The sequence below is a fragment of the Pelobates fuscus genome, chromosome 1 (assembly GCF_036172605.1).
Source record: "Pelobates fuscus isolate aPelFus1 chromosome 1, aPelFus1.pri, whole genome shotgun sequence".
Classification (NCBI taxonomy): domain Eukaryota; kingdom Metazoa; phylum Chordata; class Amphibia; order Anura; family Pelobatidae; genus Pelobates; species Pelobates fuscus.
In genome coordinates, this window is record NC_086317.1 from 302612742 (window position 1) to 302626950 (window position 14209).

The 14209-nt window shown below is 40.2% G+C and overlaps 1 protein-coding gene across 2 annotated transcripts in view; it reads right to left on the reverse strand.

The window, feature by feature from the left end:
* Window positions 1-11352, reverse strand: part of GCC2 (GRIP and coiled-coil domain containing 2) — a 100634-nt gene extending 89282 nt beyond the window's left edge. For both annotated transcript variants that reach the window (XM_063458078.1, XM_063458087.1), the window contains exons 1-3: window positions 11310-11352; window positions 3513-3569; window positions 2601-2685 (exon numbers count right to left, since the gene is read on the reverse strand). In XM_063458078.1, coding sequence (XP_063314148.1) covers window positions 2601-2685; window positions 3513-3569; window positions 11310-11315 — 148 coding nt within the window. In that variant the 5' untranslated portion in view covers window positions 11316-11352. The remainder of the gene's footprint in view (window positions 1-2600; window positions 2686-3512; window positions 3570-11309) is intronic.
* Window positions 11353-14209: the final 2857 nt, after the last annotated feature.

Genomic DNA, 14209 nt, shown 5'->3' on the forward strand with positions numbered 1-14209 from the left:
ACATATGCTCAAGAAAAGAAAAAAGAAAATTGTAGTGCAAATCCGAGTGTGTGTAGTAAAAAACAATTTATTGACTTACATATATGTTTAAAACAGTGGATGTAATGATGAAAAGTCACCACTACGCGACCTACGCGTTTCGACTGTGTGAAGGATTTCCTCAGGGACTTGACAGTGTCAGGTAACAATCCAAAGTGAATAACTAACCCTCCCTCCCCTCCCCTCCCCAGTCCTTTTATACCCCCTCAAATGTACTTAATGGTCTTTAAATCCTTGCAGATACTCCCCATTTTTTTTTGTATACACATCCTAACAGTATACTGTGAGCCTGGTTAAATTCTTGCTCACACCTTGATATGAATCAATACTTGGGCCTCCCTGTTTTGTTTGGGGCAATTTTTAACATCACCAGACTGGCAGATGCTCAAAGTGAGAGCTGCATACAGCCCATTAAAGGGGGAATTAAATCCCCATTGACAGCAATGTGGTTCGAGCACGGTTAAATCCCTGCTCGCATCAGAAGACTCCGGTATCAATAGATTTTAGTAGCACCAGACTGACAGCGCTGCTACAGCCATTTAAATGTCTATTTCTGCAATGCAGTGTGAGCAGGGTTAAATTCCTGCTCACACCAGGGAGACCCAGGTATTAATCAAGATTTAATAATCAGGACTGATATGCAAATCTATTCTGAGCTTTGGTAGAGACTTTAAAAGGGACACTATAGTCAACAATTCCACGGCAGACTAATGTGGTTTGGGTGGCTATAGCCTGTCCCTGCAGGCCCAGCATTGTAAACACTGCCTTTTCAGAAAAAAAGGCAGTGTTTACATTACTGCCTAAGAACTTCTCTAGTGACTCTCTCAGACAGTCACTAAAGGGTCTTCCTGAGTTAGGTCTTGCAACCTGGTACGGAGACCAGTGCAGCGATGGAGAAATACATCTAAGTAGAATACATTTTCACGACCAATCGGGGAAGTGAGGGGAGGGCTAGACATCTAAACAGATAGTCCAGCACTATAATACTATGAATATATGTTTGTATTCCAATACTATAGTGTTCCTTTAAGCTAAAAGTTATTTTGGTGCTTAGAGTATCTATAAAGCTGCTGGTTGAACTTTTTGAATAGTAAAAGTTTAAAAGATATTCAGATATTACATAAAAACATAGAATGTGACGGCAGATAAGAACCATTCGGCCCATCTAGTCTGCCCAATTTTCTAAATATTTTCATTAGTCCCTGGCCTTATCCTATAGTTAGGATAGCCTTATGCCTATCCCACGCATGCTTAAACTCCTTTACTGTGTTAACCTCTACCACTTCAGCTGGAAGGCTATTCCATGCATCCACTAACATTTAAACCTTTGTCCCTCTAATTTAAAACTATGTCCTCTTGTTGTGGTAGCTTTTCTTCTTTTAAATATAGTCTCCTCCTTTACTGTGTTGATTCCCTTTATGTATTTAAATATTTCTATCATATCCCTCTGTCTCGTCTTTCCTCCAAGCTATACATGTTAAGATCCTTTAACCTTTCCTGGTAAGTTTTATCCTGCAATCCATGAACCAGTTTAGTAGCCCTTCTCTGAACTCTCTCTAAAGTATCAATATCCTTCTGAAGATACAGTTTCCAGTACAATACTCCAAGTGAGGTCTTACCAGTGTTCTGTACCATGGCATGAGCACTTCCCTCTTTCTACTGCCAATACCTCTCCCTATACAACCAAGCATTTCCTGCTGCTCTATTACATTGTCTGCCTACCTTTACACCATCATTATTGACCTATAGATTCCAGGAAATACATGCAGGATATGCAGTCCTGATCAACATGAGTATGTTCACTTAATTTGCAGTATACACTTTAGCTGCCAAAAAAAAATTAAAAGAACACTATAAGGTCAGGAACCACCATTTAGCCTCCCTAAATATAGTAAAATCTTACTTGTATTCAAGTCTTTAGCGGCTTGCTCTGTCTGCATGCCTGACGACATCAGAAGGGATTCTGTGAGCCAATCACAATGCTTTCCAATAGGATTGGCTGAGACTGTCAAGAAGGCAAATCACGGGCATAGCCAGCACAAGTCAAACACAGCCCTGGCCAATCAGCATCTCCTCATAGAGATCCATTGAATCAATGCAACTCTATGAGAAAAGTTCTGAGTCTGAATAGAGAAGGCGGAGACACTGAATGGCAGTACTGCACTGTGTGCAGCACTGCCCCAGGAAGCACCTCTAGTAGCCATGTAAGAAGTGGCCAGTGGAGTTATTCCTAGACAGTAATGTAAACACTGCATTTTCTTTGAAAAGACAGAGTTTACTGCAAAAAGCCTGAAGGGAATAAACCAATAACCAAATAAACCAATTATGAAAGGGGCGATTTTTTTTCCAGCCTGGTTATTCAAACCCACATTGTACAAAATGGTCATGTTAAGTAAAAGCCATAAGAAAAATAGATAATAATTATATCCACTTTTGTGAATGAGTTGGTCTATGGGAGAGCAATTCTAAGCTGGCATGTATTAATAAAACCAAAATGATGACGCCGACAAAATAAAAAAAAGACCTTCTGTGTTTTTAACACAATACATATTGACACATACCTGAGCATCGTCCCTTAACTTTTTGAATAACAACCATTTGCTTCTTTGCAAATTTGATGAGCTCCTCCTTTGGCAGTAAGTCCAGCTGCAAAACAATGAAGAAGAAGAAAAAAAAGCTTTTTTTACTCTTTTAAAAAGGTTCTAATTAGGCTCAAAACAAATAGAAATTTTAAAATAATAATTTTGCTAGTGGAACTCCAAGACTTGGGATACTTAAAGGGATACTATGGGCACCAAACCTTTGGATTAGTAAAGCAGTTTTGGAGTATAGATCATGTCCCTGCAGTCTCGCTGCCCAATACTATGTCATTTAGGAGTTAAATCACTTTGTTTATACAGGCCTAGTCACACCTTCCTAAATGTGACACACGCATCTCTAAACACTTCCTGTAAAGAGGTATCTAAGGTTTAAACTTCTAAAGATCTAGAGTCTAAAGATCTGATCGAAAACTAAACAATTTTTTTCCATGCAGGGCATGTCAGTCATAGCCAGGGGAGGTGTAGCTGCGGCTGCCAAGATAGAAACAAAAGTGATTTTACTCCTAATGCAAATATGCAGAGAAATGAGCAGTGGAAACTATGATCTATACACTCAAACTGCTTCATTAAGCTAAAGTTGTTTTGATTCTGTTTTTAAATACTGTTTAACAATTAAAGAATTATGAGGAATGCTAAAATAAAGCAGATTGCCAGTCAATTGATTTTGCTTTAAAGGAGCAATATAGTCACCCATACAACTTCATCTCAATGAAGTGGTCTGGATGCAGTGTAAAATAATGGACCATTATTCATGAATACAACCAAACACAATAATAAGTACATATTTTCAAGACGACATGAAATAAATTTTATAATGCAAGCTAAACGCATGCACATTAACAAACAAACAAAAAAAAAAACTGATTTTTTTACCTTAGATTTGCCTGCTCCTGGGGTAGCTGGTGACAAGATTCCATCCTGACCAGTGTCCTATTAACAAAATTACAAAAAACAAAAAAAAAAAAACATTTATGTAAATAATTTGCCACATTTTCTGTATTTGACTTTAATTTTAGTCTGCAACTGGCATCTCGATGTTTATTTTTGTTTTTGGAGGATTTAGATAAATGTATAAATGTAGTATCTTTTTATATGAAAACAAGAAGTTATACATCAGGTCTGAATTAACCCCTTAAGGACCAAACTTCTGGAATAAAAGGGAATCATGACGTGTCACACACGTCATGTGTCCTTAAGGGGTTAAAGAAACACTTTAGGATAGGGAACACAAACATGTATTCCTTACCCTATAGTGTAAAACCATATTCCGCTCAACACCCCCCCTCCATCCCATTGCCTCCCTTTCTAAAATCGTATTTGTATTCAAGTCTGCAGCTGCTGCCTCAGTCCCTGATCTGCCTGCTTGGCTGACATAATCAGAAATAATTCTCTGAACCAATCACTGTCAAGGAGGCAGATCAGGGGCAGAGCAAAAACTTGTCAAACACAGCTCTGGTTAATCAGCATCTTCTCATAGAGATCCATTGAATCAATGCATCTCTATGTGGAGAGTTCATGGTTTTCACGCAAAGGGTGGAGACACTTAATGGCAGTACTGCACAGTGTGCAGCACTGCCCCAGGAAGCACCTCTGGTAGCCATCTGAGGAGTTATCCCTAGGCTGTAATGTAAATACTGCATTTTCTCTGAAAAGACAGAGTTTACTGCAAAAAGCCTGAACGGAATGATTATATTCACCAGAACAAATACCATAAGCTGTAGTTGTTCTGGTGACTATAGTGTCCCTTTAAAACATTTTGCAACCATTTTTAAATATTTAAGAAAATAAAAACACAAACAAGATGAAAACTGAAAAAGAAAATTAGTGCATTATGAGAAACGACACAAATTAAACACTAAAACTGATCATCTCTTAAAGTACCTTCTACAAGAAGCTACTCATGGCTGGGTCTTCCATGGACATGAGTGGCTACTATGCAACTATGCTGTAGCACTGCCTCTTTAAAGGGATTCTACAGTGCCAGGAAAACAAAGCCGCTTTCCTAGCACTATAGAATCCTACAATGCCCCCATCCTGCGGTGCTGAAGGTCTGAAAACTCCTTCATTCACGAAACTAAACCCAGCGCCAATGTCCCTCGGCGTTGGGTCAGGCTCCGCCCCGGCTGACGTCAGTGGGGGAGACCTAATGCGCATAAATGGCTACGCTTGCATTAGGATTTTCCTATAGGAAAGCATTATTCAATGCTTTCCTATGGGGAAAAATCTGATGCTGGAGGTCCTCATGCAGAGCATAAGGACATCCAGAGTCAGATAATGGACCTCTGGTAGACAGACACTAAAGATGGAGTTAACCCTGGATAGTAATTTCTCAACAGTTTCTTATTGTAGTTTCTCAATAACTGACATAATTACTATTGCAGGGTTAAGGGACATGGGACATTGCACCCAGACCACTTCAATGAGCTGAAGTGGTCTGGGTGCCTACAGTGTCCCCTTAGAGGGATTCTCTAGTGCCAAGAAAACAAACCCGTTTTCCTTGCACTGTAGAATCCTGGAGTGCCCCCCTCCGTCCCACCCGCCATCCCACAGTGCTGAAAGGGTTAAAACCCCTTCAATCACTTACCTGAATTCAGCTCCCTCAGCACTGGGTCAGGCTCCGCCCGCGCCATTGCCATTATTCAATGCTTTCCTATGTGGATTCCAGGGACGCTGGGAGGTCCTCATGCATAGCATGAGGACGTCCAGCGTTGTTTAGCCGACCAAAAGACGTCTAAGAAGCCAGAAGTCCCTCTAGTGGCTGTCTGGTAGACAGCCACTAGAGGAGGACTTAACCCTGCAAGGTAATTAAAGCAGTTTATAAAAACTGCAATAATTACACTTGCAGGGTTAAGGGTGACTGGAGTTGGCACCCAGACCACTTCAATGGGCTAAAGTGGTCTGGGCGCCTACAGTATCCCTTTAAGTACCAAAATAACTTCCTCTTGATTAAGTGCTTTCATGCAGATATGCTGCCTTTTCAACATTCAAATTTGAGGTAAATAACACTTGTGGTGGCTGTCAGATGAACAGCCACTAGTGTTACTTCCCCAACGAAGACATTCAATCCTTGTAGGTATTTATATGTGGTATCATCAACCACAGCTTGATGATGCTGAACACTGCTATTACTACCCATCGATAAGCATCGGATTCAGTTCTTCTCTATCAGAAGCATCAGTTTGATGGATTGTGGTGATTGTCACACATGTGCCAAGGGTTCCCAATGCTTCTTTATGAGGAGTATTGAATTAGCCCATGACCATCAATATTTATGATCCTAGGAGAGATAGAGCAGCTGCCAAGAAGAGCCTATCCACCTCCGGACACTGGATCACTGGCCAGTCTAAGACATATTTTTTTTTCATTTAAAAAAGATAAAAACATAAAAATATGTATGTAAACAAGAACAGGAGAAGATTGTTTTAAACATAGAATGATTAACATGACAATAATTTCAAACAGTACAAAATCAATAACATGCTAAGGGAAGTAACAAATAGCAAAAACACTGCAACAGTATCTTAGATCCAATAGTGCAGATGCCTCATATCTATAATCTTATCTGATGGGCACATAAAATAAATCAATTAAACAGTGTGTGCTACAGAACAGCTAGGGGGTACCATTAACATTGTTCATATCTGCATACACAAGTAACTACATAGAAATCTGCATGCATGCATACATATGACGTTAAAGTGGAAAAGTTTAGGAATAATTTAAGTAATTTGCTGAATGTGTCAATTCAAGCAAACTTCTACAAGGCGTACGACAGAGGGCAGTCAGATGAATAGATTCTAACACAAGCTTCAGCAAAATGGAATGTGAGCCCTAATTCCATAACCAAGCTCACAACAAGGTTCTTTATCAAACAATGGCAGGGATCAGCACTATGTGTACTACAGTTATATAAAAGGCACTGAATTCTTATTAAAGAGGAATACATGCATCAATTATAGCACCCAGACATCTTAATCTCAATGAAGTAATATAGGTGCCTTGTCCCTGATGTTTTAAAACTGCAATTGAAAACATTGCTGCTCTAGATTGGCACAGCAGCGTTTTTCAGGGCATGCACTAGCCTCCCAATGCTTTCTTACAGCAAAGCATTGGATTTGCTGAGATCATCCAGTTTGAGGATCTCACCCAAGGTGGCGGCACTTCGACAAAGCAAAATAAGTACTATTCACCTTTTAAATCCTCACAGCGGAGGTAGAGGAACACTATATATAGCACCAGGAATACACGTTGAATTCCTAGTGCTATAGTGTTCCTTTAAAGATGCTTAAACAGGAGGATGAGCTGATCTACAGTTGTAACAGTTGCAATAGTGCCAACAAGTTTACAAAAATGTGTTTTTTTTCTGGACCATTAATAAAATCAAGAATGTCCCAATTCTTTATGAATAAAATGGCACGTCCTATGTTCAATTTAGAGGTTTAAACAAGCTCTTAAAAGAACCAAGTGATTAAAGCTCAGGGGAGTATATAGAGCATAGCAATCCCCAGTGTGAGTATAGCTGTCCCCTCCAATCACGAGACAAGACTACGTGTTGAGGGTCAAGAAGAACTGTTTACTTGGCACCAAAGGGCCTTCTTTTATGCAGTTTTTCCCTACATAGGACCACCCAAAGGGTTTTTCAGAACAACCAATATAAAACATTACAACACATACAATAAAGTAAACCACTCCCATTCATCCCAGCAGAAATCCTCCCCTCTGCCTGTGATACAATTATCTCAACACAATATGAATTATCACAGGCATAAAATATACAGTTTTTACACATACACTGTAACTTTAAAACCACACATCCAATCTTCATACAAATATTATTAATCTGCACCCTTTAAATATAAACATACTTAAAAATCATAAAAATCAGTCCAGTAGATAAAAAGTTAGCTGGAAGTCCTTTGTGACCGACCGCAAGCACATTTTCATGCCCAAAACAGTTCCATGGATTTGGGCTGTGCGGTCGGTCTATTTTACACTGAAAAAAAGTCCCATTCGAACAAGCGTTCGAATCTTCGAACGGGACTTAGTCTCCAGCAGCAGTGTCGAAGTGGAGAAGAAGGTACAGGTCAGCGGTGTTCGTCTAAATGTGTAGCCGATTTCAGTTCCATAGATTCAGTGGCACACACCGCTGACCGCGTTCAACTAAATTAAAATGGCCGCTGCCACGTGTTCGTTTGCACGAACTGCGGCCACCCAGCGGTCGGCAATTTAACTACAGCAGGCTCCCAACATGGGAGGTAAATTGCCTGCACACTTCCACTTCTGGGTGGTCCGCCTGTGTGGTACTTGGTTCAGTAAGCCCCATTTACGGAACCAAGTGTAAAGAAGCCATGAATAAAGTACTTCAAGCAAGTCTGGGGACACAGTCTTAAAGTGGCATTGTCCCAATTTTCCCCATGTCCCAAAAATGTGCTTAAAGGGCCAGCACCAGTCCAATGAAAGTCCATAAGCCCCAATAATGTTCTTAAAAGGGCCACACACCCCCGGGCCATAGTCGCAGGGCAAGAGGCTGGCAAGCAGGCCTTCGTCACAGCTATATTTGTAACACTGCAACTCTATGGAAACCTTTTTCCACTAAATGCTCTAATTCCATAGAATATCAGTGATGTTGTCAGGGTTTACAAGAAGAAGCCCAGAATGTAATAAATAACTGTAGTTTAAAGTAACCAAGGCGAGGTACAGACAGGGACATGTCAAAAATGTAGCCAAGAACAGTAGTTCAGGCAGAGGGATCAAATACCAGGTAGACATACAGATAAACTTATTTACACACACAGAGCTTGCACCACATAGGGAGCACAGTACACCTTAGTGTGGAGGAAGGGGTGAATGGCAAATCTCTAGGGGTGAGATGTATATGCCCCTATGTCAGTCCTGCATTAAAGTACTGCCCCTGAGGCTATCCCCCTCCTTCTCCTTTAAAAAAAAAAAGACAAACCAGGCACATAGACTATTTAGACCTGTTAACCAACAACAGCAGTGATCGCCACTTTGGTCGGTTTGCAAGCTGCAATGCCATTACAGATGACGTGCCATTGTTCCTGACACTAGAGAAGATGACAACCTCTGCATGATTGTGCAAGTATAATCTGGGTGGTCTATACCGAAGGCCTCGCAGCACATTATCAAGGCACTTTGTGGAGGAGAGGGAGAGATGCAGCAAGGTGAACATTGACCTGACAGGTCCTGAATGGATTAACATCCATGAACACTGATTAATAATTTAGATAGCAGAGGATAATATGGGCAATTTATCAAACTGTTATTATTATTATTATTGCCATTTATATAGCGCCAACAGATTCCGGAGCGCTTTACAATATTATGAGAGGGGATTTAACTATAAATAAGACAATTACAAATAAACTTACGGGAACAATAGGTTGAAGAGGACCCTGCGCAATCGAGCTTACATTCTATAGGAGGTGGGGTGTAAAAAACATTAGGACAGGAATGTGCAGTCAAATGTGGTGGGCTGCCCTTTAGGAGAGGGCAAGAGACAGGTATGTGAGGTAGGAGTTAGTCTTGGAGGCCATAAGCTTTCCTAAAGAGATGGGTTTTAAGGCACTTCTTAAAAGATGCAAGACTAGGGGAGAGTCTGATGGCGGTAGGCAGGCTATTCCATAGGAAGGGAGACGCCCGCGAGAAGTCCTGCAAGCGTGAGTTAGCGGTACGGGTACGGACAACGGACAGGAGGTGGTCACGGGCAGATCTAAACCGTGGCGGTTTTCGTTATGGTAATTTCCACCACTTCAAATTTCCATTTCAGAAAACTGTCAAATTTACAGTTTCAGGAAATTTAGAGAAGAAAAGAAATAAAGCATAACTCACCATTACACCTTGACATTTCAGCCCTGTTATTATTATTATTATGATATTTATAGAGCACCGTCAAATTCCACAGCGCTTTACAATGGGTGGACAAACAGATATGTAGTTGTAACCAGACAAGTTGGACACACAGGAACGGTGGGGTTGAGGGCCCTGCTCAATGAGCTTACATGCTAGAGGGAGTGGGGTAAAATGACACAAAAGGTAAGGATGGTATTAGACTAGTGACAGTTGCAGAAGAGGAATCAGTTGGGAGCTATTAACAGTTTAATTGATACGCTTTTATAAAGAAGTGGGTTTTTAACGATTTTTTGAAGGAGTGGAGACTGGGTGAGCATCTAACGGAGGAGGGAAGCGAGTTCCACAGGAACGGTGCAGCCCTCAAGAAATCTTGAAGGCGAGCATCATAGGTGGGAGTACGGACAGAAGATAGACGTAAGTCTTCAGCAGATCGTAAGGGCCTAGACGGGACATACTTGTGTATAAGGGAGGATAGATAGGTGGGAGCAGCATTATGTAGAGATTTGAAAGAAAGAACCAGAATTTTAAATTGAGCTCTATATTTTATAGGAAGCCAATGTAGAAGGGACTGACAGAAGGGTGAGGCATGGGAGGTGTGGGCGGACAGGAAGATGAGCCTCGCCGCCGCATTCATTATGGACTGTAACGGCGCTCATTACGGACTGTAACGACTGTTAACAGGTGACCTACTCCCAATGTTACGGTGTTTAACTGAACAGTGGGTAAGCTCTACTATGTTCTGTACATGATGAAAGTACTTATATTTATAATTAGTAATTGTAGTGCAATGTTCTAAAAGTGGGGAAAATTACAGAGGAAAAAAAATGAAAATTTTCCTTTTTAGAACTTTGCCCAAGTGTTCTTTATACACAATACCTTCTTAGTAATTCTAATAAAACCATTAGAGCTTAGATTAGAGAACAATAACCCAAATATGTAGTTCAATTTCATATAATTATCGAGACATTTAAAAGTGAACATGATATACAGGCATCTTAAACACTTTAAAGAATTTCAGAAATTATTATTAGATCTATATTCAGCAATATACAATTTCTAAACTGTTTTTTCAGGTGTTTAACAGGCTTTGCTTACTATTCCAGAGGAATGGCAAACAATAAATGAACATCAGATGTCCTATGGTATATCCTTTATCGCTGATCTAAAGATAACCCAGATAGAAAACCCATATACTGGCAAGACACCAAAAAAGAAGATTATTATTACTATTGTCATTTATATAACAGGAACATTTTCCGCAGCACTTTTAGCACTCCAGATTTTGTGGACTACATTTTTACTGAAGCTTTGCCAGCATTTTTGCTGTAAGAGCATTACGGAAGATGTAGTCCACAAACTCTGGAGTGTCAACATTTGCCTACCCCTAGCATAGACAAAACTATTTGTTCACATACTTTTTATTTATTTTTTTGTATAAACATAATTATTTTTTTAAATATACTTTTTTTTTTAAATATAATTTGTACAGTGACAGCTATTGTAAAGAGTTAAAAAGTTATAAAGGATACAAAACACATTTATATTTTATTTTCATCTAACGTCTAAAGGTGTGTGTATATATATATATATATATATATATATATATATATCAATCAGCTCTCCAGTTTACACAGATCAATATAAATAGGAGCCCTGCTGTAAATCTGATTTCCCACCACTGATAGACCATAGCTCAGTGAGGTGAACCCTCAGTGGTTGGAACTCGGATTTACAGACAGGCTCCAGTTGTAATATTTATGTTGGAATATTATATTCCTGATCAGAACCCCAAATTCTCACCTCCATTTCCGGGCAGAGAGCAGAATACACACACTCCACTTCCGCCTCCGTCACTTGCTTTGCGTCACTTGCTTTGCGTCACCAGCTTGGGGTCCCGCCCCTTTCACATTCCACGCCATCACGTCCCATCCCAGTATCATTGCACGTACCATGCCAGAGAGCACAGAAACCGCAGGAGTGCACTGAGCGTACTGCTACTGGACGGCGTGTCTGCCAATCATAACCGAATGGGCCAATTAGTGTGTGGGAAGGGGGTGTGTGGCAGACAGCCATGCATCATTGGCTTGTTGTAAACGGACACGTTGACGAGTAGGAGAGTTGGACTAATAAATACACAATTTCTTGTATCCCTAGGGATACTCTGACATGGGCTGCATGGAGTTATTGTTCTATTATTCTTTTTTAACGTGTAAACTTTTTTAAAGTGAGAGATTCCAGCATTCTAAATTCCTAAATACTAAATACAATATTCAGATATTTTTATCTTGTAACTATCATATCTGGATGCTCATTTTATATAGTTTTGAAATATGGTTTGTTGTGCTATTCAAATGTTTTTGCATGATAATTTTAATTAGGTGTAATGTAATAATTTAATACAATTAAAGGGACAGTCCAGGCACCATGAATACTGAGCACAGTTTGAAGGTTAAATCACAGTTTTGTCAGAAGGCTTCTTAAAAACATTGTATTATTATTATTATTATTATTATTTAACAGTTACTCTTGCTTCATAATTCATGCCATGCTATCCCTCCAGTGTTTAGTATTTCCATTTCTTGTTCCAAAAATACACCCTGTGTGATGTCATAAGTTTGGAGTTGTGGTTCAGCTAATAATTTACAACTCCCAAAAATCTATGCTCTATGTATAAACTGGTCATCCCTGCTATAAAAAGGTCAAATTGACCTGTGACTTGTCTAGTGTTTGCACACAACTCCGTAACTAACTAAAATTTAGCAATAAACTGCCCTCCCCAACAGGCGAGTAAGGGTGGGGCCAGGTTTGAAACTGAACTGAGATCGTTTAGGTGGTTTAGTAATAACCGTTTATGCATTAAAAATGTAATTTAGAACATGGTGGCCTACATCATTTTCTAAGAAGATGCCCAAGCATCTGGGGTGGATTACTTTTGGAGCTAATGAAGCAACAGCTCCACTGCCATGCCCATCTATTAGACCTTGATTTTAATGGATATATATATATATATATATATATATATATTTCATTTTCCAGTCATAGGTCACTGCAGCACTGACTACAGGGTTAGCTATGCCCAAACATATTTAGACATGAATAAATATAAATACCCCTCCAACCCCAGTCTGATACAAAGCCTTTCCCTAGTTTGAGAACATAGTGCAGTCATAGTCTATGACTGGGAAAAGAAAATGGCAGTAAGTAAAGATACATTTTTAGTTTCTTGGCCATATGCAAGCCAAACAAGGAGGGATTATAAAAAATACCAGAAAGACAAAAAATTAATGCCAGAAAAATTACATTTATTAGTGGTAGTGGTAGTCTTATGTGTGCAGTGGTAGTCTTATGTGTCTATGGATTTTATTTCACTGACCGTCAGTAGAATGGAACAGTAATTTCACCACCAGATGCTGGAATCTCAGGGCTTGGAATCTGCTCAACGCATTTCGTCTCTCTCTTCAGACTTCGTCAGGAGCTTGTTCTTTCTTCTTAAACCGGCGTTTAAATATGCCTGGCTGCATACCATCCATGTGTCTGCGCATGCGCGGTCCGCGCATCGACGTGTGACATCACACCCAGTCTGCGTCAGCCGCGCATGTGCGTTCCTCCTTGGAACGCAGGCAAACTTTATTGATCTATGCAAAAGGACAAGACCCAGATTTGTATTCAAAAAGCCGGTCAGTGACCCAGTGCTACAAGACATTGGGTCCACATATCTAATACACCCTGTTTTAAATTATTATGCAAATTCTATTTGTGACGAAGTGCCCTTAGCCACTTGGGCCTGGAGAGGACTGCTTGCCAGCCTCTTGCCATGTGATTATGGTCCCTGGGAGATTGGGCCCTTTTAAAAAACGTATTCGGCCCTAACAGAGTGCATGTCACTCATTCTGGCCCTTTAAACACAGTGGGGCCATTCGGTACTTGCCCTGTGTGAGCGGTGATACCCCCAGATAGCTATGCCATGGAGCCTATTCATATAATGAAAGACTATGGGAAAGACTTTAGCTCCATGGCAATTGAACTGTGTGAATAGGATCTGCGCGCTATTCGGTAGTTTTGTGCGCCCAGATCCCAGCTATCTGGGGATATGTGAAATGTCTGTGTGTTATGTGTAAAAGGGGACTTTATGTATTTTAAAGTGTTTTACTGTCTTTGTTTCCCCATGTGCTCAATGGAGTCTGTCTCTGTACTGGGAGGTAATTGGATTACTTCTCCATTGTGTCTCCAGGAGAGAAGACTCTGTAAAACCGGTCTAAACTGGCAGCCATGCTGACAGGGGTTTTAAAAGATACTTTACTAACTTTTGAACCCCTGGTCTGATTCATGCCATTTTTTAATATGTTGTTCCCCTGAATGTATTGATTGTGGATATCTATTTTTATGTGAATGTGATGTATGGTTTTAAAGTTACCGAGTATGTGTGGAAACTGTATTTTTACTGTATGTAATAATTATGTTAATTGCTTATCTGAGGGGAGGGGATGTGTGGGTTGTACTGTTACTTGATTAGTTGTTTTATGCCTCCCCCTGGGTGTGTCCTGTATGTGCACAACTGTAATAAAAAGCAGGCTGGGTGTTCCAGACCTCTGACCACTGCTTGACCCTCAACACGGAGCCTTGTCTCGTTCTTGGGGGGGATTCACTGTATGCTGTTGGAGATCGATTGCTAGGAGTGTAAGCTGATGTCTGCTTTTCCT